Source organism: Pyxicephalus adspersus, chromosome 1 (assembly GCF_032062135.1).
Source record: "Pyxicephalus adspersus chromosome 1, UCB_Pads_2.0, whole genome shotgun sequence".
NCBI classification, from domain to species: Eukaryota; Metazoa; Chordata; class Amphibia; order Anura; family Pyxicephalidae; genus Pyxicephalus; species Pyxicephalus adspersus.
In genome coordinates this window covers 76043939-76070441 of record NC_092858.1, presented here as the reverse complement: position 1 = coordinate 76070441, position 26503 = coordinate 76043939, and the positions used below count along the sequence as shown (strand labels likewise).

General features: G+C 33.2%; 1 protein-coding gene across 1 annotated transcript in view; it reads right to left on the bottom strand.

Moving 5' to 3' along the window:
* Positions 1–24163, bottom strand: part of LOC140321916 (zona pellucida-like domain-containing protein 1) — a 28555-nt gene extending 4392 nt beyond the window's left edge. Inside the window, exons 1-8 of the mRNA XM_072398666.1 lie at positions 24058–24163; positions 16062–16282; positions 13279–13460; positions 10764–10836; positions 9186–9283; positions 7824–7904; positions 7026–7197; positions 3720–3828 (exon numbers count right to left, since the gene is read on the bottom strand). Of these exons, the coding sequence (XP_072254767.1) occupies positions 3720–3828; positions 7026–7197; positions 7824–7904; positions 9186–9283; positions 10764–10836; positions 13279–13460; positions 16062–16282; positions 24058–24163 (1042 nt within the window). The remainder of the gene's footprint in view (positions 1–3719; positions 3829–7025; positions 7198–7823; positions 7905–9185; positions 9284–10763; positions 10837–13278; positions 13461–16061; positions 16283–24057) is intronic.
* Between the last annotated feature and the right edge of the window lie 2340 nt (positions 24164–26503).

Below are 26503 nucleotides of genomic sequence, written 5' to 3'. Positions count from 1 at the left end.
TTAACTGACAACTTATCAATTGTTAGTAGTTATTTAACACAAAAAACAGAAATGACCAAGATATTGTTATTTTTTAATCTGTACACTGTTTATTTGTGTTTGCTCTATGGATGTGTTTTAGCATTTACAATAGTCAGATTTTTGGCTCTAAATTCGGTAGTTATAGTTCCTATTTGTTTATTCCAAATGGGCTTATAGTATTTTGTTGAATCATTTAGCCTTGGAGCAGCAACATTAATTACAATACATTGTGCATTATTCTGCCAGTTCTGTACACATACCAATTTTGTCACCATGTCCTTTAGTTTTTATAGTCTAATTATGCTAAAAAATAAATACCATACTGAAAGAGCAGAACAGGCTGTAAGAACACCTATTAACATTAAAATGCAGTGGCTGTAGGCTTTAATTAATAGTGCTCTGTATGTTATCTTTGTAGGTCTGCTATAAAGTGTTTTTCACTTCAGAACAAATATCTGTTAAGAATCCATCTTCTGGAAAAATGGTAAGAGCACTTCATTTCATAAGTACTTGTTTGCTAGAATATTGATTAGTGGCTTATAGTGATATTGATTGAAAGAAACTGATGGATCAGAGGAATGCTTTCCAGAGTACTACTGTCTAAGTGTGGAAAAGGTGTTAGATGTTTCCTCTTCTTTTACTGTGCAGATATTTAAAGGGAAATCTTGATTAAGCAAAAGACCTGTGTGAATGGGTTTGATGGAAATATTCAAACTGAAATTCAGATGCCATTAGGGGCAGAAAGGAAAACCTCTCCACTGAGCTATTACCCTGAAACTAGTGTGGAGAAAATAAATTGTAAATATAGGAATCCATAAGAGCCTACTTAAACAGCTAACGGAAGCTTGTTAAGCCTACATTATGGGTATCGGCATAAAAAACACATAAAATACAAATATAAGATCTGACAAAGGATATGGATTCATATCAATCCAATGTATCCTCCATGATGCACAATTTCATCTTGCAGAGACCTATATTTTATGTGCTGCAATTATGTAATATATATGGGTTTTGTCTCTCCCCCAGACTGTGATTGGACTATTTAGGGAGAAGCAGAAGACTGATTAGCTCAAAAGTACTCTATCACTGTACTTTTATCTTGTGGATGCATAGTTCATTTAGAGAAAACGTTTAGAAAATAAGATCAGCAGTGCTGTTGTTAAACAAAGGCTTATAAATTATTAAAATAGATGCATATAATTCAAACTGATTCTTTCCACATTTAAATGTTCTATATATTTTTTCATGCATCAGCACATTAAATTAAACTCCCACAAACCTGCTTGCATAACTTCATTATAGACTTTTCATGCACTGACGTTTAGTTAAATCAACTGCATCTCTTCTTTCCCAGAAACTTTATATAAGGGGATTGTTGAAAAAGAAAACCATGCAAGTAATCAAACAGCAAAATGTGTTATACACTACAGTGAATGTTGGATATATGCTTGTCATTGTACAGTTCTATTACCAGTCTTTATTGCTTTCATTTCTTTCTTTGCTGCATTGTAAACAGAAAGCTTTAACAAGCATTACATATCTCAACTGTAGACAAAAGCAACAGTTTGACCTAAATGTACTGCTTTCTGCAGAAACTGAACAATGTAAACTAGTAAATGAGTTCTTAACATTTTGTTTTAAATTACAAAAGCTGACATTTTTCACACCTAAGAGTTTTCTGAATATGGTGATTACATAAGTCACAGGTAGGTGTTCACAAACGCTTTGCAATAACTTCAGACATACTTTCAGATTGATTAGGTAGCTCATAATGCTCTGTGAGCACAATTAACCCATTGCATAGTTTTTTACAGTTTGGAACTATTGCAATTAAATGTTGGTACACCTAAGCTAGTATAAATCAACAACGAATTCCTGCTACTTTTGCGTTCAATAAATATAAAAGCTCATGCTTACTATTATTTCCCTTATTGTCAATTTAAACATATCCCAAGTCAAAAATGACTCACATTCAATACTAAATTCTGTGACTCCCTATAAATGCGACATTTAACAGGGACAGAACATAAGTTGTAGATCTCCAACAGTACCAACAAATAGAATATACCTTCTATTTGCTGAATTTAAACAATGTCACAATGGGAGTTGTGTGATATCATCATGTCTATCTTTTCTAAATGTATGGTGCTGTCATTATATATTTATTTAAAGCTATTGTCTGTTTTCCTTCTGCACATCAGTAAAAAAAAAATGACACAGGCATGTACACATCCATTTTTCACTAATACTATCCTTAATTACAGGAGTTAGTATAAGTGACAGGAGGAGAGATAGTATAAGAAGTTGGATGATCCTCAGTGTCCCACCTCTGAGGAATAACCAAGCACTAGGCACTTTTTGCTGGATCAATTTGATTTCATGGTGAAGAACATTGTAAGATCATTTTAAGGAGCCTTCATACTGATTATATCAGAAAGTCATTCTCCCATGTATATGATACTTTGTGAATTTTTCATGATGTGGTTTACACTTTAAAACTCCTAATCATTAAATATTGGAGGCGGTGAAGCTGGTCCTCATGGAGATAAAAAGGTTTTAATTTATCCGCCATAATATATTTTGATGGCACGCAGAATAAACTTATTCAATTCCAAGGGGCAGTGTATTTTCTCACTGTAGAGTGGAGAATATGAACACCTATTACCCCCTGTCCGCTCTTCATTCCTGTGCCTGCCAGCGTCCATCCTATCCTGCTTTTTGCTGGATCACTACAATCTTACTGTGATGGTTTGGTGGCCGTCAGGTATAAAGCACAGCTGGAAACTTCACTTGGAGCCCACATTTCACTAAGCATATCCCCAGAGCTGCCTTTTCATAAATTGCATATAGAGCCACTCAGCTAATGTACCAATTTATTCCACACTGTCAAATTCAGAGAGATATACCATTATAGATAACCCAAGAGGTTCTGTACAGTGGACAAACACTATGCAGAGAGCGTTAGTGTCTGAGACTCATGATCACACCAGAAGCATTGTTTGCCCTTTTTAAAAGCCATTTTTTTTTGATTTTGGCTTTTGGCTCTTAAGTTTATCATTAGCAGTAAATGATTTTAAAAAGTGTGGCCCCTAGTGGAGTCATCTAAATGTTATCCACTACTGAAACTCAAGCCAAACTTATTTTAATTAGAAAGAGTAAGATGTTTGGTTAGTTCCTTTGTATTGCTCTGTGGTCTCCTTCTGTCACAGTGACATTGGGACAGACAGTAAAAAATGTTTCCAAATGTATATAGGTAGCTAAAAGAGCAAAAAACAATAAGCCTATAACACAAATGTTATCAAAACAAAAGAAGCCAAGTAAAAATGACCATGTAATTAGATTGCCTTCCCTTCAACTTTGCTGCTTCTAAAAAAAATATGTACTTCTTTTTACCTGTATCATTATCCTTGATTGGATACAAAGCCCAATGTCACAATATAATTTTGAACCCTTGAACATCATAGCCAAAATGAATAATTTACATTTCATTACATGTTTCTTAGCAGTCTACCTTAATGTATTCTTTTACAAAAATTCAAACCTGATTGGATTGGAGGGAAAGGAATGAGATATAACAAAATAAGATATATGCAATAGATAGATAGATAGATAGATAGATAGATAGATAGATAGATAGGTAGATTTATTGGTCGAATGCCAACATTTTACATTTTAAAAATGATAAAATGCATTACCACTTCTTGTGATGATTGGCCCAGCAGAGACAACTGCATTTCCAGAGAGACCCTGGGGTGCTAATGTAGTCTTTGTATGTACATCTCTTTTTTCTCTGTTGTGGCAGCTCTGTGGGAGTTAAATTACATACACCATTAACATTATATTTTCTACTGAAAATCAGTATTTTTCCATAAATATTTCTGTTTCAAAAAAATACCAATGAATATAATTATGAATATGCTAATGTGACCTAGGTAAATACAATTTGTGTGAAATAATAATATCTTTAGGAAATTTAGAAGTTAAAAAATGAATTGTAGGTGGGTATATGTTCAAACTCCAGAAGGTAGGTATATGTTCAAATTCAACTAAATCCAAAATGGAAAAAGGAAAATTCTTAAAGTTTATTAAATTTTATTGATTGGTGAAAAGTATTACCTTTGGAACTGAACTTTCCAAATTTATACCTTTTTTGGTCTGTAGATGTGCAACTGCCGGACCTCACATGACTTTTATTTTTCTATTGACAGACTGGGGTCATACACGCTATACTGGTGATGGATCCTCCCTGAATTCCAGAATAACTGGAAATGGAATTTAGTTAATTTTGCAAATGCATTTGGCCCTTAAACACTGTATTCACTTATCATTTTAATTGCTGTCATAATTATCCTTGTTCAATTTTAGGTTGTGTTGGACTCTAATTTACCCCTTAATGTGCAAATACAAATTGTTTGCTGAATAAAAATAGGTGTCAGCCAAAATAGGAACATATGTAAAGGCATGTGTCTAAAGATAATTACAAGCTATGGGTATAGATTGTGTAAAAAGTTGACAACATGTGGCAAGTTGATTGGCTGAAATCAAATTAAAGTTAAAAATCACAATAAAATGAAAAACATAAACTTGTGGTTTTGATCTGATCAACAACAAAAAAATTGAACGGAACTTACTCTATTTAAAACATTCTTTTGAATTTAATAAAGTCAAAAATATGGAAAGGAGGGGGGAGCATACAACGTTCAATCTCGTGGAGTGAAAAAGGAATGTGTGAAAACAGTTACTGGTTAAACAAGATGTTGTTTATTCATATACCGCAAAACACAGCTATTCAAAAAATGTTTAAGTACTTTATAAACATAAATATCCTTAACATGAATTGTTTCAGCTTGTGACCTACATGGAAAAACAGATGGATTCTAATTGGCTCTAGCCAGTAATATGCCCACTCCTTTTTTTTCTGAGCATAATCACATCTTAAGTATTTTTAATGACATACTATAAAATAACACAATTTTGAAATTTTACTGAGCTAATGAATATATATTATTCTTTTCTTCAACACTTTACTTCAAGTACATGCATAAGTTTATATTCATCACATTATTTTGTCTTTCATTTAATATAATGTGCTATATTAAAAAGAATGGCAAGCTAATAAGTCCACAAGGAATTAAAATAATTAAAATAAAAATGGAAACAGAAAATAAATGGCATAAATTAGTAACTGTTAACAGGTAAACCAATCATTTTGCATTATCCGTTTCCCTTATAATACAAGCAGTCAGCCAATGGGGTATAGCAAGTCTCAATATATCATGAAAGTTATTCCAGGTTATTATTTATCTGAGCTGTGATGTTCAAGCTGTTGAATAATGCAAAATTGAGTTATATCAAGGGTGAAGGATTTACCTCGGTATACCTAGTAGACAAATTGCCATAGCAAGACTGCAGTTTCTATAGGTATTATACAGAATGGAATATTTCTAATTGAAACCTTTTTTGTTGTGATCTTTAAAATGTTTAAAATCTTTTATAGCATTTTTTAAAACTTTAATTACTTTAATATATTGTTAGCAAAGTGCATTCTGGTGTCATTTTAACACAGGTTATTTAATAGAAGTGAATTTCTGCCTGGACATTTACAGTTGTAAAGTAAACATGTTCCCAATGAAAAATTCTCTGCCCAACCTGCTTTTCAAAATCTGAGCTTGATTTAGCCTCTGAAGACGAATGTGAAGCTAAAAATGTTATTTTAAATTGAAAAGTGGCACTTTGCAGGATTGTTTTGTTCTTCATATTATTGACAAAATAATGTCAACTAGAAGAGTGGAATTTGGGGCCATTATTATGTTCTTGTATCAGCAAAAGAAAACTCCAAACGAAGCCCATGAGCTTATTATACAAACATTAAATGAGGAGTGCCCAATATACTCAACTTTAAATAAGTGACGTGCCATTCCTCAATATGAAGACTTTGGCACTGAAGATGTAGCAAGATCTATGAGGCCTTCAACAATGTTAGCTGCTGCAATTGTTTATCATATTTATAATGAAATTTTAGCATATCAGCAATTTGGGCAGTTAGGAAACAGGTGCTGAAATGTTTGATCATCTAGAAATAATTTTTGATATACCTGTTTGAGGTGATTGGGATGCTCAGTACAATGCCACCCTAATTTTCTCAAAAAAAGTCCTCAGTGAGTCAGACTGAATTTGCCTGACTGTATACATGGAAGTTAACTTAGAACGAATGTAGGAATTATAAACTTTGATTAGTTCCGAAGTAAAGGACTTCGGTCCCCCCAACCCCCGTATATTAACCTATTGCTGAAATCCCTGGAATTTACTTACAGAAGGTCCAGAAGGCTAGTAAGTCACCTTTGAACTCCTAAGAGAAATACACATCATATATTTGTAATAGACTCTAGTAACTTATATTTTCATGCTAATAAGTACTATGATGTTGTTTTACTGATTGTGAAGCTTTGTCCTATGTAGGGGTGTTCACACTGGGCATTTAAAGCACGTCTTCAACTCACCCAGCAGGGCTTGGGTGTGTTGCCACTTGTTGAAAGCCAATGGGACTCTTTTTTTTTTTCTTTTAAACCTTTTTTTTTTGCGTCTTTTTTTCATATGTTTTGAGTTACCTGTTGTGTAAACATTCTTTGCACTGTTTTACCTATTTAATAATAAAAATTTTAAAACATTGGGCTGAATCTCCAAAATGCTTAAACTAGAAAAAAGAAACTCTGCCTCTCAGATCTGTTACATATCTGTGACATCATTGACTGACTGACAATTTTATATTTGCAGTATTAAATGTCACGAATGTTTTTTGTTTCTATTAAACACATGATGATTACTGAGTGAAGGGTTACCTGCTCAGTTGACCCGCCCAGGCAATGGTTACCCTTATTCTGATGGTGCTTAGATTGTCTTTCCTAACATCTAAAACTTAGGCAGTAAGCAAACTATCCTATTTTTTCACAATATAGAATACAAATCTCTTAAAGCAGTAAACATTATGTTTGACTACTTACAGGTGTAAGAAAAGGGCAGTCATCTGATCGGCACAGCTTTGTTACACAGTGCAAGAAAACTGTGGACATTTTCTGGTTCTTATGCTTGACGAATCTGAACACTTCAAAAGAAAATCTTCCCATCTGGCTTTTACCATTTTCAAATATTGTTGTCTGTGGGTCTTTGTCACAGCTTTGTATTTAGGAACAAAACATCCAAAAAACGAGATCCATTAAACAAGATAACTAATTTAGATTTTTAATTTATCATTTTAAAAGTAAATATAAAATAATATAACAAATTTAGACAGATTAGAAAGCCATTAGATCTGTATTACAGCCAAACCATTTTAAGCACAGCCTAACATAGCATTAGATATTCAATAGGGTTCATTGCTAGCTAGGCTCAGCTTTGAAATTGCTCAATCCTCTAAATCTGTAATCTAAATCAACTAGACATAAAGTCATTACGGATGCAAGATGAACTTGTTGCAACATTTTAACAACTGATACATCATGCAGAATTCATAATTGCCTAGATTGCAAGCTGCCTAGACCCTACCGGGGTTATATCCTTGTGCATAATATTCAGTTCCTTAATAAATAAACCTATTAATTTATAATAACGAACGGTGTGATAATATTTACCAATGCACATATAATGACTTCACCCAAAAGTCATATGGATCATTAAGAATATTATAAATAATTCAGTAAAACCATACAGTGTCCATTTTCTTCAAGCTGAAATGAAAAGATACTAATTGCATGCTATGTATATGGTACTTTTTGCAAGCTTTATAAAACAAAACATATTACCTGAGGAAAAGATCATATCTGATGTCATCAGTTGGATTTCCTGATGGGGTGGTGTAACAGTAGTCCATTAAAACATTCCACCTAAATCAATAAGCCTTGGTCAATTTCACACAGTTGTAAAAGGTTTAAACAACCATATACAGAAATAAAATGCAATTTTATGGAAGATTAGAATCTCTATCAGATTCTATTGCAGATTTCCTCCACTGACTGGTAAAACTTTGTCAGCAGGACAGAAGACGATGGATTATCTCTCCACTGGGGCACTAAGCAATAGTTAAAATTCAACAGCAGTTCGAATTCTTCCTCAGTCTATAACTAGAAAAAAAAAATGGAACACAGGATATTCCCCCTAAAAATTCTTCATTGCTAATCCCCTGCCGATGTGTATATATGACAGTAATTACATGAAGTAGTTTCTACTCATTGCTTTTTCCTTTGGACCTGATTTATTAAAGCTCTCCAAGGCTGGAGAGGATACACTTTCATTAGTGTAACTGGGTGATCCAGCAAACTTGGAATACATTTCTTAGAAGTTATTTGCTATTTGTTAGCAAATGTTTTGTATCCTTGACTAGATCCATTCCGGGTTTGCTGGATCACCCAGCTACACTGATGAAAGTGTATCCTCTCCTTTTAATAAATCAGGCCCAAATGTATACAATACTAAACACTCCAGCTAGTCTCTCTGAGATACTAACTGGAATATACTGTATCTATATTTTTACCCATATTTTGAAGCAAATCTTAAAATGGAAAAAGTTTTCCTATGTAACCCTTTAATAACTCCTTACTCCTAAGTAGTCCTAAATAAGGCTTATTGCTACCAGTCTTTCTTACATATTTTTTGTAAAAAAGAATATTTATATATATATACACATATGATATATATATATATATAAACACTTATGTATTTACGTACACTTATGTATAACAAATGCAATGCTTTCCACAATTTTTTGCTGTGTTGCTTTATCTTCATGAGTAACTGTACATCTTGATGTACTTACTTTATGTAAGTGTATTTACTTTATGTATTTTAACCATGTTTGTTATGTTACTGGCTCCTGTTGTAATAATCCTATTTTATACTTTGGTACAAAATGCAATAAAGATATGCTCAAAAAATATAATGTACAGCAAAACAAGGAGAGTTTTAGAGGTTATATGTTATGTGCTAAACTTAAAGGCCACCCTTTATTCTTTTCAGAGTATTTTAAATGCCTGTCCTTGTTTTATCTTCAAATGGCTTCACACATTCTTAATATACACAGTGACTTGAAAAGATCATGTTGAGCTATTACAGTACAAAATCAGTGTACAAAACATGAGCAAGAACAGTGATATTCTGGTTAAAAATACCGTCCATCAAGGTTGGTTGCCCTCACTGCTGCATATATTTTTGTTTTCAATGGCAATCCAGAGCTTGGTATCAGCAACTGCTGGCTGTAGGTTGAATCCTGTACGAGTAGGAAATAAAAAAAATGCCATAATAATATGAATCTTTAATATTATACATTCAGTTTCGATTATATGGCAATTCATGGCACAATTATAATGAGACTAGAAAAAGGATAATACTGATTTGCTTCTAACCACAGAAAAACTTTCTGACCTTGTGTTGAACATTTCTACACATTATAAATAGTTTGAATTAAAAAATGAACACTACAATAACCTTTTTTATATACGTGACAAAGAATACTGCTTAAAAAGGGTGAGCAAATATATTTCTGTACAATTATTTAAACATGTAAACATAAACATAAACAATACTAAGCTTGATTCAATAAATTATTAGATGAACCAATCACATGCTATAAAAATCCATTTTTCCTGTTAGACATGAACATCTATCTTTATGCAAGCTAAATAAAAAGTTTCAGTAACATTTTATAATTTAAAAATTACTGAGTATAAATTTGTGCATATCAATACACAAGCAGAAACAATACTGAAATAATATTACTAACATATTCTCTTTCTCTTTGATTTTGTCATGAAACTTGTTCAGTTAAGCAGCATGTTCTTGATATAGTTTTTATGTATGTGTTCTCCTATGCTAAAGATTTGTCCATCCTGAAGACATTTTCCAGTTCTGCTTTTATTACAGTCTTTAGTCTAAAACAGTCAGGCTTTAATAGAATCCAAGGGTTTCTCTTCAAACTGTCACTCATTGACCTCTCATTTGATGATGTCTACATAGTTCTCGGGTCCCCATCACTTGGTAGAGCCAGCTGGATGACTCCAATAATGTTTTTAGATGTTTATAAATATGGGATTATTCTAGTCATGAATATAAGGGGGGGGGGATATTTGCCAATGGCTACCAATTTAAGAGGTATTTTTCCCTACTAACTCTCATAATATTGGTTCTAGGAAGGCTTTTCAAAGACCTGCAAATTATTTTACTGGTTCCTCCTAAGAAAAAAGCCTGCTTTAAACTTTATTTCTTGGTGGTGTCTGAAAGGTTTCTGGATCCAGACCTATCCGTCTGTAGTGTTTTTCATGTTGTCTTGCTTTTGACTCTTTACATGTTTTTACATTAGAAAATAAAATAAATGAAAGGATTGGGACTTTGTTGTAAAGTTTTGCATTGACTGTGGCTGTAGTGGAGAGCAGAACATGAAAGAGAAAATAACAAAAAGCAGGAATTTCCCAGCAACCCAACTTTGGCCCTGATAAGCTTTGGTATGGGAAAATTGACCTCCTGTACATAGGATCTCAATGCTGGAGAGGTAGGCATGGAAATGAGGTGTTAAGTTTAGTTCATGTAAGGGTGGAGATATGGTTAGGATTACAAGGAGGCTAAGTAAGACAGCAACCTTAGCAAGACCTCAATAAAGCTTGACAAGGATCTTCCAACAAGCAGCAAGTGAGGCATCTTTTTCAAAATAAAATCTAGTATGTACAACATGAAATTGTGGTATTTCTACTTACATTATAGAGGAGTAAATTCAGAGTGCTGATAAATGTACCATTGCCTTCTCTAACAGAAATGGCAGCCGAAGATCTACAATGGAAAATAAGTAAAAAAAATGCATTTAGGTGAAATTCAATTATGATAACTGACATTGTATGTTTATATCTATTTTTGTGGTCTTTATTCTGTATGTAAAAGGCAAAGTTAATATATTTTAAAAATATTTGATACAGCAGGAAACATTAAAACATTGTTGAACTACAAAGGTGTAAGGGTTTCCTGCTGGCTTCAAGAAGCTAATTGCCCTGTCCTGTAAGCTCCTTGCATGCAAGTTGTTAACTTCATTAAGTGAACCACAACTTTTCTGTTATGGGTACATTCACTGACACAGGGGGATTTTTATGGTGGTCCCCCTCCTGCCGTTAAATGTATCCCTTGAGGGTAGACATTTTGGGCCTGATTTATAAGCTCTCCAAGGCTGGGGAGGATACACTTTTATCAGTGTAGTTGTGTGATCTGGATGATCCGATGTAACATCAGTTAAAAAAGCAAAGCAGCCTCACAAATTACCCTCTATGGCAGTATTCCTGAGTGTGGCTAGGGGGTTAATTTTCAGTACCCCTAGCGATGTCTGCCCGGCATCTGTGTCCCTTGGCCGCATTTTTAAAATTTTAACAGAAAGTACCGCTTTGACATGCAAAAATGCTGTCAAAATCAGACCGCCAGGGAGGTTAGTAAAGGTTTATTTTTTAATGCAAATTTTTTCTAAATAATCTCTTGTTATCCCTCAGTCAACCATAATTAGTTGTATTGAACTTTCCCTTTATATTGTTTTCCCTGTTTTTGTACTATAACAATACATACACTTGTAACATTTTTTGTATTCATGTTTTCTTTATTTGCATTTTTTTTTCTTTAGAGCAGAATTCCACATAAGCAAGAAAAAAATAAACTTTTAAAGCAAAACCAAAATCAGCTTTTGGTGCAATATTTAAATTCAGATATTTGCCCTATGGCAATTTGTATGCCCCTAGATGGCCTTAGTCTGATCCCAAACATTATTTAGCCCACTTTTTTCTAATCCTTGGTTGTCCAGCCTGCTCCAGCCCGTCACCAAAGAGTGAAATTAAAAATAGCATAGGGAGTCCATCTACCTCACCTGCACCCCCTCCCCCTTTCAGGTTCTTTCTATAAACGCATGCACTGATTGATTCTTTGTACTACCGCTCTCATTCTAGATCTTCAACATAAAGGCTGAAATTTTATGATTGCAGGCTTACACTGCATGCATTAAAAAAAAATACATCTAATGATTATAACATTAAGTTAAATAAAAAAAGTACAAAATGTGCAAGAGTGTTGTAGTGAAAAATCATTACATAAAGAGAAGAAATGCCATAAAATAGGACTACATTTACTATTAAAGCTTTATCAATAATAATTGAGGTAATGCTATAATTATAAATGCATTAATAATTAAATTATCATATATTATTCATTAGTACTTATTCATGTTTTGTATAACAGTTAATGAGGTAATTAGGAAGCTGCTTTATCGCTCTTGTGCCACATGCTTAAAATATACATGGATTACCTGTTGATTTAAAGAATTACATTTGCAACAAATTTTTTTTCATTTGCCCTATAACGTTATGCTGCAGCTCAATATCACTGGGAGCTGTAAGCAGCATAATAAATATATAGAAAATGTACACTGAGTTATAGCAGACTATGATAAACTCTGGTAAATATGGCATGCCTAAATTTACCCAACAATAACAGATTTGCCCCAAACTGCCAATTATAAATGTTTAAGGGGTTATATAATTCTAAACAGAAGAAAGAGACCTCTGTAAGTGATAATGTACAACAGGGTTTTTTTTACAGCTAGGTACTTAGCAAAACAAATACACTTCGCATTATTCAAACAAGAATAAATCATTACATTCCGTATAAGCAGAAAAAAATGATGATTTCTGAAACACCTAAAGCATAAGAAATAACAAATTGTGAAGTTTTATAATGTTATAGTAATCAGGGGAGTAAACACTTTCTAATTAGTTACATTGGCACCAACGCTAATATGATTTTTTAATGCAGTTTTATGTTGGAATTTAAATCTGCAATGCTTTCAGTTTGCAAAATTAAATATTTACTCAAATGTGCAAGTAGGTAGAAAATATTTATTATATTATATTCTGCCAATATAATTTTTTCCTAATACATATTTTAGTGCAAACTTACATTTTTGGGGCTTATTAATAGTAACAATTGTGATAGCCACCTATATTGGTCAGACAGTTTTCATTTTTTACTTACTGTACTAAGTAAAAAACTGTGTTGAATTCTGATTCGTTGCTATAGGTTATGCCACCTAGCATATTTGCCCATTAGGTTATCCTTTATGTTTGTAATTTACAAAACAGATTTATACAGTTTTAAATAATTGTTTTGTAATCTATGCCTATGGTTTTCCTGGTGGTATTGCCTTTTTGCTTTTTATATATAAATATAATTGTACTGTATACTTACGAAGCCAGCTGAGTGTTGTTTACCAAATACTCCAGGGGATAACTGCAGCTAAACTTGTATAAAAGTCCAGGCAGATAACTAATAATGGTTGGAGGGTCTGGGGTATCTATATATCCAGAAATATTTCCTATTTGTATAACTGACGCTTCTCCATATGCATTGACCCCAGGTACAGTTGACACCTGTTAAACAATCAACACAGATCATATATATAATCTATATATTACGTATACTATGTAGAAAAAAAATCATTATACGTTGGAGAAATTTTAGTTGCTCATTAGTTTTTATTGTTGCAGGGTTTTTTTAAATTGAAAAATAATAAATACAATAATAAAATGATAACATGGGGCAGACAGTTTGCCAGTCCAAGAAAAATAAAGCCTTTGTTAAATTTGGGCCTTAAATTAAAAAAGCTTTTTACGAAGTAAATTCTTTAGGTCAAAAGTCAGCTAAATTAATTGTGATTGATATGATTTGTTGACACATACTTTACTGCATTTTTGCTGCATTGGGGGCAGAGGAAATGCTGCACTGTTGGCCAGCGTCTACAGTAGGCCTGGTCTAGAGTAGGCCATATTATTTGAATGATGGTGATGAAATGCACCACCTATATATATATATATATATATATATATATATATATATTATATATATACAGTATATATATATATATACAGTATATATATATATTCGTTTTTTAATGACTGTGTAAACAGTTGTTTTTTAGTAGAGCTTTAAAACTTCAAGGGTCTTTAGCAGCAATTGTGCTCATCTTCTGACTTCTGGGACCAGATAGATATGCAGGCATAATGAAACCAGTCTCAGGCCTCTATATTATCTAGTTTAAAAAAGCTAGGCTGGGATAAGCATTTTTTGCAATGAGGATAGGAAATGTTATCTCAACTGTGTGTCTCATGGGGTAAAATATGAATTCCATAGATTATCTAACCTGTTTAAGCATCTTACTGCAAAATGACCTTGGGCTTGAAGGTATCTGGCTTTCTCCATAGACATATGATCAACTAGATAGAACAACTACGGTATTACTTCATACCTATGGAAAGTTTAGAGAGGGCTGACTACTTTGCTCTCTAATTGTTTTTATTTTAAGAAGGGTCCAGGTACCAAAATTTGCAAACTTTGATTAATATTTACCCTTTCCCTTGATTACTTACCCTTTCCCTTCTTTTCAGTCCACAGCCTCTTTTTATTAAAAAAAGAGCCACGCAAAACAAAAAGAAAGCCTAAAAAATAAAACAAATATTTTTAAATCCACATGCTTTTTTTTTCTTGATCACAACACAAACAGGTTTATTCAATAAGGCATTGCAAAGATCAACATTTATGTGTAAATTGCAGTAGCCCATCAAAATCAGAGATCACATTTTACTGATCTGACTGTAAAACACACATTGTATGGTATGGGTTACTGCATTTTTACATATTGTTGTTTCTCTATGCACAGCCTTGTCAAATAAGCCTAATAGTTTCTTTATCCCACATCTTTTTTCCTGTGTCTGTAAACATTTCAAGATTAGGAATATGTATCATGTAGACCTATCTATGTTGTACTGGAAGCACACCAAATTAGTGGCTCTTTTTTATATATTGGTGGTGGAGCTTTACTAGTTATGAAATTCTTTATGGTTTTTTTTTTAATACAGAAACTAAGTGTTCATAATGCATAGTAAAATAATGCTGCAGAAGTCTGCTCATAACTGATAACTGTGCTGGATTACTTTTATAGTATACATTTATTTCAGCAGCTAAGTAACTTTTTTGTAAGCAAATTTAACTAATATGCCTCCCTCTAAACATAATATAAAAAAATGTATGGAATTTTTTGGTTTTGTGACTCATCAAACCATAAGCAGTCATTAACATTTCTTTGAATAATATTACCTATAATTATTTATATTTTTATAATGTCAAAAATAAGTAAAGATGTTGGATCAAGAATAAACATCATATGGACTTACAAATATTTGTAATTTTTCATAATTTCCCTATTAGAATGGCTGAGGGAATGGAAATAATGAAGGGAATGAGCATGCAAATAGCAAAAAATACAATAAATGCAGTACTGATTTTGGATAATTATCATTTGCATATACTTTCTTTAAAACATGTTTACTGATTCACAGGCAGATCATCAATACAAATTAACCATACTGAGATATGTAGAAACAGTTTCTGATATTAATTGCAGGACTTTATTAAGGAATCCAGTAAATTAAAAAAAAAGCCAACAAACGTACATATTTTCACATTGTATGCAACTTTGTTTCTATGTATTCCATGTGAGCTGGACAAAGTGCCATTGTATTCATTATAGTATTTTTTGACACTACAAACAAACTAGAAAAAAATGGAACATAGAAGTCCAATCTTGACCCTGAGTGGTGCTAATGACCTAATTTCAGTAATGGAGTGCTACAGTTACAGGGTCCCATCAACACTGAACAATAGATTGCGTATTACCAGTACTTGGAAAAGTACTTTTGGGTTTTATGGTTTGGAGATGGAAGCTGTTATAAGTGCCAAAGACTCTGGATTACATGGATGATGCTGTGGATGATAGTACTTTCTCAGCTATACTTAAAATGAGCCTTGTTGTCCTACCAATTGCCATATCAATGGCAGTCTCCATGTTTCTCTGATGTTTAAGGTTATTAGTTAAGACAAAGGAAGTTTTCTGAACAGTAATTTGACTCCCTAAATTCCTTCAAAAGCACATTAGATTTTAGGGGAGTTTCATGTTAAGTATAATTTTTACTTACCACTAGGTTATTTGCACAAGATTCCAAGGTGCTCAGGTTGATGGTAAAAATTACCACGGCAGGAAATGTGTTGTTGTTTATAAATCCTCTGCAGTGTGCGTCCCCATGTTTTCCATTAAGTGATAAGTCTGATTCTGAATATCCAGAAAACAGAACCGTGCAAAAGTTTATCTTCATTGTAATTGTCTGCACTCCACAGTAGACGCTGATATCTCTTTCCGCTGAAAATGAAAAATAATAAACTGTTGGGGGATTTTCCAAAAATGTCAACTGAAACTTACTTCAGAAACCTAAACATAAGCTATGTATAATAATTTATCCAACAGAATTTAGAGCATAGTATTGCGTAGTAACTGTTATTACTAATGATAAAGGACTGTGAGCCTACCACTTCTGAAATATTCCCAGAGCCTACGTGTGTATGCTCCGATTGATTAATGAGAGCGTACAGTTGCGGTCTGTATATCAAATACATTTCATAGATGTAAGGATATACCCAGATATTAACTTTTCCTACACCTTATCCCATATAGAAGAAACCTATAAACCAGAAGGTTGTTTTATTCCAATAAATACTTGTCATAAACATTTGGTTGAACTGTGGTTAGCAGACAAGTAATACTCCTTACCAAAGATTAACAATTTACCTCTTTCCCTGCATACATACATATAGGGCCCCCAAATAAATAAAATCCTTCCTAGTGATTAGGATTGCACATAATAAACTTGTGGTCCAAACAGTTACCGGCATAGCAACCCTTATGCTTGGTGTGCAAGGTATTGTTATTGTTGGAGGGGGAATACATGTGAATAGGAAATAAAGAATTCAGTCTTCCACTGAAAGGTGTACATAAGGTGTTTTCATTATGTTTTATGAGATCATGTACTTTTATTTCCCTATGGCCAGTGCTCCAAGGCTTCTGTGGTAGTCATTTTTTTATTTAGGTCCTTATTGTGAATCAATAAGTAAGTATATTCTTTAAAAGCAGTAGCTGAGAATATGTGTAATGAAACAGATATTATAATGTTGACTCCTGGAAAGATAATTGAGAGCAGCTTTCATAAATAGTGAGTTTTTCTGTTCTTTATTTTATTTGTGGCCTTCAGTACACCTAGGAGATAATTAGGCAATATTCATATATCAACAGATCAGCAGATGCCTCTTGCACAACCTTTACTTCTAAGTACCTCATTTCTGATAAAGAAAATTGAGTTGCCCTGGTGATGAGATTTCTACTTCAGCATTTTTATTCCTGTGGACCACAATGGGGAGTGCTTAACTGCGATGCTAGGATCTCTCATTTTCTTTCATAACACGGACACATACTTCAATCATTTTTTCATATTTTTTACAATCATATTTGATTTATTGTTTGATTTCTTTAATAGGAAAAATATACAGTTTGTGCATAATATTTTACTTTATTATTAACAATCCTAATATTACTCATCTATTTCTTCTTTGGCACCAAGTTTCATTCTGTTGACCAAAGTGTTCATTAACTGTTTAACCATAAATCAAACCTGATAATGGAATTACATTTCAGACACATAGAGGTATATTGACATTTTTTATGTACGTTAAGAAAACTTAGAGAGCCCTGAAACAGCATTTTAAAATTCTAATTCTGATACTTTAGATATTTGAAAATAGGGATGCTGCCTCTTAACTTTAAAACTGAACAGATAAGAATTATATAGGCTTTGTTGATAACTAACTGCAGGTAGGTGACAGTGAGTGAAGTTACCACCTTAACATCCGCTATAAAATCTGTGCAATTCATTAGTGTCATGCTTTAAAGGACTGTGATGGTAACTCTTTGGCTGAATTTACATGACGTGCCTGCAGAACGGCTAGCTGACCGCTGCTCTGCCTCCTTAGCCTTTGCTAACCCCAGCAGCAAGTACAATTCCACTGAATAAATAAAAGTTCTTTCTGCTTGGGGGTAACAAGGGGACAGATAGTTGTTTTACAGATGTTCCATGTAAATTTAACCTATGTTAGGAAAGTGGCCATGCCTGACGCAGCCTATTGGCCATTTGGTCATAATAGGGGTGAGGTGCAAGAATAGATTTGAGGTAGCATTATTAGGTGCACTGTTGAAGCACAAAGCAGCATTACAAGCTATTATTTCACACTCTGTAAAGGTGGCAGAAATAAAAATAAGTGGTTAAATATGTTTTTCCCGGTCAACTTCTGAGTATCGAATGAACGCATTCAATAAAATAAAAATGATAATTCTGTAGTAGCTCAAATTGTTTTGAAACACTGTAACAGATGTGCTGCTGTCTAGTTGTGTTCAGTTTTTCATATTTTTTCTTTTAATGCTGTGAACTTAAAAAAAGGAAACAGCACATATATTTTTCTAACATATATATTTGTGCCCACTGGAGGAGCTTTATTCTCATTTTCACATATGACCTGTTGTATTAGGAGATGTATCGTGTTCACTTTGTAAATCAAATGCAAGTGAGTTAATGAGATAAAGCCTTGTTCACTTTAATCGTCCATCCCTGTGTTCACAAAAATAACTGTTTATTGCTCTTGTACATAATTTGATATTTAAAGTGACATCTGATTCACTATATTTTCAATACAAAGTGAAAATACAGTGAGCATTTACTTTGCAAAGTGAACAGTTTTTGAAGCCCATTACCTGGTATACAAATGTACATACAAGTTAATTAGTCAGAGAAATAATTTTCTACAGTAAATGGTCCCTTATTAGGCTGCTCAGTCCTGAGAATCAGAAAGACACACCTATACTGTCTAACTGTTAATATCTCATAGCATTGTATAGATCTTTTAATATATAATATATTTATTTGTTAAACTTCCTAGCATTTCTCTCCGGTTTTATATGTCTAAAAGTGGTACTTTGTTTTTCATGAAAATTTATTTTAAGTAGCCAGGTCTTTTGGTTGTTTTGAGTCCATTGCAGTCTAAAATTTGAGCTATGACTGCATAATGATTTTTATCCCTTAATACTTAAATTCTATATTTAATAAAGCAGGAAAAACATTTTCTGTTTCTGTGTTATTGTATTGTATCCTGCGTTTGCATTTGTAAAGGTACTGTTTTTAATAGTACATTTTCCTATTTGTTTTCTAGAAAAATATCTGTTGATAGAATGCATTTTAATTGTAACAGCTCGTATGTTTTTAGAAGAAAGTAATGCCACATATCCTGTCAACTTCTTCAGTAAATTATAATAATTTTATTGGCTTAAACTGAATCTACCAGATGAAAAGCCCAGAGCCAGATGAAATAGGGAGTTCAAAAGCACACATATAATAAATACATGTATAAAATATTTCACTATTGATATAATTAAACAAGCATTTGTGGCAACTTAAAAGATATATGAAAAGCTGAAAGAAAAACTGTAGAGCAGTGAGTACATTTTATGATTTATTTTTAAATATTAGAAAAAAGACAGATACTCTTTATCATATTGTTTAAAAAAAAAAAAATAATGGCTAAGAGCTGCTGAAACAAATAAATAGAAACTTCATGAAGCTTTTTGCACAAGTGACCATTTAAAACCAGCATTTCCAGTACCTAATGTGTGTTAAATGGTATTATTTGCTGTATGGAGCCCTGATTATTAGAGTTGTGTATAATATATATATATATATATATATATCTTGTGCCTACTCATATCCACTTAGCCATTTTCAATATAGTTTTCAAAAACCTCATAAAGCTGTATGTTGCAATTGCCCTTAGACAAGATGTATAAATTCCTCAATTACTGCCCTCCAAATTCCTCTCACTCTTCCTGTAAATTAAAAAAACAATATTTAAAAACTTTTATGGATTTATATAAGTGTATTGTCCATTGTTATTGCTTATTTCAAAGTATCCAGGATGTTTTTATCAGCTCGGCGGTATGCTGCCAAATGTTTTGTACGTGTTTATAAGCTGTAATAAATAAAACATTTTACTTTCTCAAGCATCCTATAGCAAAGGTATACAGGTCCAAAATTGTGATAAATGATAAATGTTGCTATCACAAATTTATTCAGATTTGATGAAATATTTGGAAATATATTCATATTTTTGGCTTTGATGAAACGTCCAGGGTTGTGTCATTCATTGTTGTATAGAACAATATTCTAAATCAAATTAAAGCTGGTAACACACATAAGCATATCTTCCCAAACTAATGTCTTGGTTGTTTCTAATCAGTTCTGAATATAAGCAGAGTGTTCAGTGTACTTTTTGTGAGCTATGACCTCCCATGGTTGTCAAGGTACATCTAGGAATTTCACTGGAATGTTTACTGTTCCAAAGTTTAAATGTGGATAACTTTGTGGCACATTCAATTTTGATAATATTTTGTATGGTATCTAAGACTCCCATGCTTCAGGCACTATCTCTATCAACTATCCCCAATTGTTATCTTCCTGTGTCTCCTTCTCTTAAACATTCTCTAAAATATCTAAGAATAACTTTACCTCTAAAATAGGGCTGTCAAACAAATCTACTGTGTACTTTGTACTGCACCCTAAGTATCCTTCTCCCAACTTAGGCTTCCCCTTCCTAGTACTAGGTAGCCCCACTCTATATAACAGTGAACCTTTTTAATATGCAACCTGGCACCAACCATACTACCTCTTCCATTAACTTTGGAGTTCCACTCCAAATAACCCTGCACCCCTTTACTATATATTTAAACTCCTTAAAGTACGAGGGAGCCACGCTCTCTAGAACACTACTCTTGTAGTGTGTTATGTGCATAAATAAAAAGCTCTGGGCAATTTTTTTCAAAATAATTACGAAAGGTATTGCAGCCCTGGATTATTCACATCTGACATGACTGTCATGTTACTAAAAATGACCCTTCTACTACTAATCTGGTGTGAGTCAGCCACGGGGGTTGGGATGGGTTCTTATTTCCCTCCTTTTTTTCATTTTCTTTACTTTGCTACCCTTATGCAAAGGGTAATAAATGGAGAGTGGTACAGAGTATGATGCAAATCACAATAATAACAGCAGAAATTCAGAGATACAAGTTTTGTCAGATATAAATAGCTGTGTACTACTACTGACAGAACACTGAAGATTTTATGGCAGTAGTTAGTTTTAGAAAGTTACCGTATAGAATAAACCATCCTTACATGATAAATATAGATCCAAGGACACAGGTATTGGCTTTATATTTAGTAAGGATCACAAAACTAGAAATAAAGCTCTATTAAATTTTATCCCGCAAGTATAGAGAGTCAGTCTCCCTGCACCGCATGTTCCCTTCGGTACTTGCTGGAGATGTGGTGCAGAGGGAGGGTCCTACTTGCATATCTGATGGACCTGCCTGATTCTGCAACCATTGTGGAGGGATATTTTCTCAATTTGCTGGGACCTGTATGCCACTACATACACCCCGACCCCAGAAATGGGTTTGCTGTCTATTCTCCCTGGTCCCCCAGCCTCTCACAAAAAAATCTGTGTTCTGCCATTTATTAGTGGCAGCCCACCAACTTATCCCCCTTTTTTGCAAACAAACAATACCTCCTTCCCTAGCCTATTGGGTTAGTAATGTCAATGACATAATGAGAATGGAGGAAATCAGGGCATTTGATAATGACTGTTATGTTAACTTTACCACCCGGTGGGCGTGCTGGGAACACTATGGTACCTCTACTGCATTAATTTAGGTCATTTTACACGTGGCACCCCTGCATGGTCCTGAAGTCCTGGTTTCTCCCCCCTCCCGTTATTTTTATTGTGGATCCAGACGTCTGACCCATCCCAGTTCTAACCTGATCTGAGAGTACCCACAACATCTTCCATTTTGCCCCCAGGGTTGCTTCTATCCCTATTCCTGCTCCCCCTGCTTTTTACTTTTGCATATTTGTTGTTACAAAACTGTTCATTGGTTGAATGTACGCTGCTGTGCAATACTTACATGTTTTATTACTTATGTTTCCTTCCCCCCCCCCCTCCTTTTATTTTGTACTGTACAGTTTCTGTAATTTATAAAATTATATTTACCCATAAAGCTCCATTATAAAAGAAATAAATTGAAGGATATGTTTTGTACATCACAGTGTTAAAGAACTTTCCAGCTTCCTAATGTTAATTTCCAAATAGAATTTGTCAAGCTCTAAAATCCATCCCCTCAGTGAGGAGATTAATTATAATTTAATGCTTTGGAATACCTTAAAGGAAAAAAATTGAATGGTTAACAATTTGTACCCGGGGCCCATCCTAAACTCACTAAAGTATTAACACATTCTGAACAAGCAGAACCACTTTAAAAAGTGAATATTCATCACTAAAAAAAATGACAGAATAATTGTCAAGTTTTCCAATACAGGTAATGAATTTTTCAATAGGAATTGGTAAAATGAAAAGAAAATATGTTAAACTCTAAAATTTTGGCATAGATGTACTTTAAGCTTATGTTTTAGTCAAAGTTTAAGTAAAATTGTTTCAGTAATTAACATTTTTTTGGATCATATAATATTATTGACATATTGTTTCTCTTTCCTCTAATAATTGTAATAATTTCCTAAACACTAAAACAATATATGTAGATAAGAATCAAGTTTAGTTTGACAGCAAGTATCTCTGAATCTGTGAAGGGATGCTGCAGTTTTATCTCTTTGTCTGCAGTCTAGGCCAGCCTAATTACATTACAGACTGCTAAATGTTGCTCATATGGAGTCCATCAGTGCTGTGGTTCCAAAATCAATGCTTATTTAGAATGCATTTCAGTGTTTACAATGCTAGTAAGTTTCATAATGTTATGCTTTTGTACATTCACTGTAGTTCCATTTGTTTAAAACCAATGCAATTCTTGTACAATCAATAAAATGTACTGCAAGGTTTTAAAAAAGAAGGCTTATATGCTGTTTATAACTAAGCGCAGGGAATTTAAATTTCACTAGCCTATGTTCTTTTTTTCAGTCCTCTTTCTTGTGAATAAACACATAATAGAACATTCTATGAGGAAGAACAAGAGTATTATGGATACAGCTCATGGGCATAGACAAATAAAAATGGTGGGCAAATGTAAGGACCAGGGTAGTGATGTCATAGAATGTTGTTCCCCACTAACAGTCATTTTTATTTCTAATTTGATCACATTTGTTAAAATAGTATACATATAGTATAGTACAGCTGTTTTTGCAGCTTTTCTTTGCCAGCCATTTAAATGGTCAGAATCACTCCACCTATACTGTCTGAAACAGATCTACTTATCCAGCTTTTAAACAGCTGCCCCGGGCTTGTTAAGAAAAGCATGTAAATAAACATTATGTTTAAGAGTAGATGAGTTTCTAAAATACTATATAGCAGAGTATTTGTGGACATTCTGCCAACCATAACTGTACCCAACAACTAAAATATATTTGGATTGAATAGCACACCCTGTTTTCCTGAATGCTTAGGATATTAGTGGCTGGCCATCTCACTACCTTCTACATTGAGTTTCTGCATTGAGGTTGATTTACTAAAGGAATAATGGCTATTCACTTTGTAGTTTGTAATAGCTTTGCAACGTGTATGATTAAGGTAAATAATGATTAAGGTAAAGCTGTGTTCTGAATACTCAGTAATGTACAATAGACTTTTGCATTGACATTTAAATGAATAAATTGAACAAAACCAAAACTTATTTCCTAAGCTAGGTTAATACTCACTTTGCAAAGTAAGGATGCTCTATTACTTTAATAAATTAACTCTAATGTCTCTCACTTTATTGGAATAAAAAAAAGTTGTTAGTTAGAACTTTTTTTATACTAACATAAACTTCAAAGACTACAAGTCTTTTGGTAGTATATGGTTCAGTCATATTGATCAGTATATTTTAAGGTTGCCTAAGATCAATGCAGCTGCATGTAAGATATGGAACTATATGGGACTACTATAACTTATAGACTGGATTTAGTGTTGGTATTTCATGTAAAAAAATCATAGTTTATCTGTTTTTTTTTTTTTTTGTATATATCAAAATGTATGTGTAGAAATTCTGGAAACATTTCTTACCTGGAAATCTGCTATGTTGACTAGCATCGCAGTTGTAGCCATTAAACTGTGCACCCACTGACATCATGTAAGTGGACAACAGCAGTAACAACCATATCGATTCCATGGCCAAGCCTATCAAAATATAATCAGCGCAAAAATGATCAGACCACATCATTATTTAATGGTTGGTTACTTTAATTTATTACAGTAGAAATAAGCTGTTCCTCCATTGATCTGTGTTTACAACACTACTGCTTTCTAAAGCAATTACCAATACAACAGACTGCCAAGAACTGTTGTAAACACGGTATAATTGATAAAATGTATTTTATTTCTAGGCACAGCTATTTTTTAAAAAGGTAATATATAATAATTATAGATTTGATAAGTACCTATAGACTGGACTATAAAAAGGACAAGCACATAATACTCAGTGACATTGTAATCACTTGTATTGCAACTGTGTTATTTTACTTGTACAGCAATCTCATAAGCATGTGAAGTAAACAAATAAAAATAAACATATAAACTGCATTTTAAAAAGGTCAGAATTCAATCATCTGTGAAATGCCAATTTGTTTACCTTTTTCCATGCCCCTTTAAAAAAGTCTGGGAAAATGCATTAGCAAATGCATGGTGAAATGGACACCCTTTTGTGGTGGACTTTTGCCTATTGGACAGATTTTGTTTCAGAGGTGACACTTTTATTTACTTACTGTTTACTTTTCCAATTAACTGGATTATTCTACATGTGCCTAAATATCCTGTAAATGATTCTACAATTCCTAATCTGATCCAGCATGCGCTGAATAACCATCACAAGTTTTTAGTGCTTCCATGATTTATATGCTGTTTCACATTTTACCTGTCAAGCAACAAACTTTTGCTTTGTTTTTAATATTGATACTACCTCTTGCTTTCTACTATTTATGCAGCCCAGGGAATAACCAATTTACATAACAGCCTTCTGTATCTACTTTTTGCTTTTTGTAGGGAAATTTGTTAAGTTGTTTCAAAATCAAGATGTATATGGTTTTCAGATATTTGCATCACAATATATTTTTTAAGTAGCATGGTATTTAAAATTGTGTGTGAAACACCAATTTGTCTACCCCTCTGAAAAAGTCTGGAAGAAATGTATTAGGGAACTTGTGGTGAATTGGAGACCCTGGCAACATGATACAGCCAAAATACCTATCATCACAAAAATGGCAGTTTACAAGCTTTTGGAACCCGTATGTTAGCTACCATTTACATTTGGCCATGGCTGACTTGAATATTGTGACCTTTATATAACTTTATCATTGGTGGAAATACTTGTTAATCATTGTGAGAGCAATCATACCACACCAGATTGGTAAGGACAGTGTGTATTTTTGCTGAAACCAGAGTTTCTTGCCCAAAAGCAGATTCCACAGCCAAATATAAGATTAGATCTTTTGGGCCTGATTTAATAAAGCTCTCCATGGCTGGAGAGGATACACTTTCATTAGTGAAGCTGGGTGATCCAGCAAACCTGAAATGTATTTCTTGAAAGTAATTTGCTATTTGCTAGCAAATGTTTTAAATCCAGGACCAGATCCATCCCAGGTTTGCTAGTGTATTCTCTCCAGCCTTGGAGAACTTTAATAAATCCGACCCATTGAAAGAGATCAAACATAACATCACTCTTCTATTAGACATGTATTGTGTTTAATGCTTTTAAACAGGATTTACATAATAACTGGTCTGGACTGAAATATTATAAATAATAATGAATTGATTGTATTTATAAATGCTTGTAATATGGTCGTTGGATAACTTTGGATACATTCTAAACACATGTTGGACTGGATAACTTGGTTTTAGAAAAGCAGCGCACAAAAAAAAACATGATTTTGCCTACAGATCTGCTATTGTTGAGAAACATATGTTGAATAGGATACTATATTTTTAAGTAGATTGTTAGGTGGTGTGTGTGAAAACTTTAGCAGAAAATTTACCTTTTTAAATTATTTCATGTACTGACATCTCTGCTTCATATGCAAAATAAAGGTGGAATCATATCTTTATGCTAAAGTAAGTTAAAAGAACAGACACATTCTTTTAAGCATGCCCAAAATACTTTAGGGCAATGAGTGACTTAAGCAGCAGAGACAAAGCCTTCTGCTTAGGACCCATTTTACCATAATTCATAACTAATTAGATATAATAATGTTTAGGGTGAGCTGATTTATGGTTTTAGTATAGGCTGTAGACTGCTATAGACTGTATCCAAAGTGTTTTTTATTCATAGATAAACTAAAAAACCATAGGTTTCATTATGAAAATGTAAGCCGCACTACAATCTGACATACAGCACTTGTAATTGTAGCTACGTCTAGATTTTCCATACCACAATATTTAGTTATTTGTCATTCAATGGAAAAAGTAAAATAACATTTAATGTTATTTTGTTTCATTTTAACTTGGAAAATGTATACCA